Below are 1,498 nucleotides of genomic sequence, written 5' to 3' on the forward strand. Positions count from 1 at the left end.
GTGTTCCGTTGATCGAATCAACTGGAACACTCATCATCGTAATCGACGGAGTGCCAGTCAGACGTGTGTAGGTAGACCATTAATAACATCCTCATGGGGATAGACTGACAGTTTCCATGTCTGTAATGCTGATGTTCTATATCTGCATGAATTTGACCAACACCCCTAAAACACACACACACACACACAAAGCAAACTTGCAAGGACATTAAAATCTAGCCAAACCTTACCTTGTTGTAACATAGCACACCCAATATAGATACAAACATCCCAAAGCAGTTGACTGGTGTAACAGGGTTGCGAAGCATCATAATGGATGCGGTTATGATGACAATTCTTTTCATGGCATTCGCTACAGCATAGCTAAGTGGGCTGATAAGAGCCAAGATGGTGAAAGCAATGAGATTTTGCAGAGTGTTGAAAAAGCCATCTAACAGCAGTAATATTAGAACAGTAGTGAGTTTTATATTGCTTGTCTGCAAAAGAAAAAAAAGAAAAAAAATGATACTGATGATGATGATGATGATGATGATGATGATGATGACGATGATGATGATGATGATAAATGCCCTGATGCAATACCAGGCACTGGCTCTCATGGCTTCTGAATTTAACTGATTGGAAGTGTTATCGTGTACATGTTTTGTCTTGGTGTAAAAGATGGGCTACAGCAAATATTCTGCTCTGTAACACAGATTTGCTTGTCTGTTGCCTGACCGTAACCAGTTGAGCATGTCCCTTGGTGGTTGACGATATGTGCATCTCTGACCACGAGCAGAAGTAGTGAGGGAATATCATAGCCATGTGTTGAGAGCAATTCTTTGGGGTTTGAATAATTCACCTCTGGAAGCATGGCTGTTTCGTTCAACATTCATAAATAAACCTTATACAGGGACCTTTTGAGCAGGATGGGCTACTCGAAATGTAGAAAATTCAAACTGGGCTCCACCTGTAATGTCATATGCTGTTTAACTTGATATGAGATCACCATGTCGCATACATATGGCTGTGATGCGTTTGCCTGGTGTACCCTTATGACACGGGTAGTCATGATGGGTATAATGGGCTTCGTATATTTGTACCCGAGTGTCACTTTGATGGCATGCACTGCTCTCTCACTCAATAATAATAATAATAATAATAATAATAATAATAATAATAATAATACTGGTTTCAAATTTTGCCACAAGGGCAGCAATTTTAGAGGAGGAGACTAATCGATTACATTAACCAGTTGATTGTGATGTTTATCAGTATGTATGTGCCCAGCAGATATTTCCTTTTCCATATTAAATTCTTAAAGGTATTTGTGGAAAACTTTATTTTTAAAAATATCTTTTTTTTTTAGTGTTATGAGGAAACAAATTCGATGGAGGGGGGGGGCACTTGTGTACGTATACCATGTAACCGAGATAGAGATTGAGAGAGACAGGCAGACGGAGAGAGGCGAAGAGACAGAGGCGGGAGTGACGCAGAGAGAGAGAGAGAAAGAGAGAGA

General features: G+C 39.9%; 1 protein-coding gene across 1 annotated transcript in view; it reads right to left on the reverse strand.

Annotated features, from left to right (window-relative positions):
* Window positions 1–200: 200 nt before the first annotated feature.
* LOC106872437 (solute carrier family 35 member E1 homolog) overlaps window positions 201–1,498 on the reverse strand; it is a 34,213-nt gene continuing 32,915 nt past the window's right edge. The window contains exon 5 of the mRNA XM_052975915.1: window positions 201–476. Within this exon, the coding sequence (XP_052831875.1) occupies window positions 216–476 (261 nt within the window). The 3' untranslated portion in view covers window positions 201–215. The remainder of the gene's footprint in view (window positions 477–1,498) is intronic.

This window comes from Octopus bimaculoides, chromosome 23 (assembly GCF_001194135.2).
Source record: "Octopus bimaculoides isolate UCB-OBI-ISO-001 chromosome 23, ASM119413v2, whole genome shotgun sequence".
Taxonomy (NCBI): Eukaryota; Metazoa; Mollusca; class Cephalopoda; order Octopoda; family Octopodidae; genus Octopus; species Octopus bimaculoides.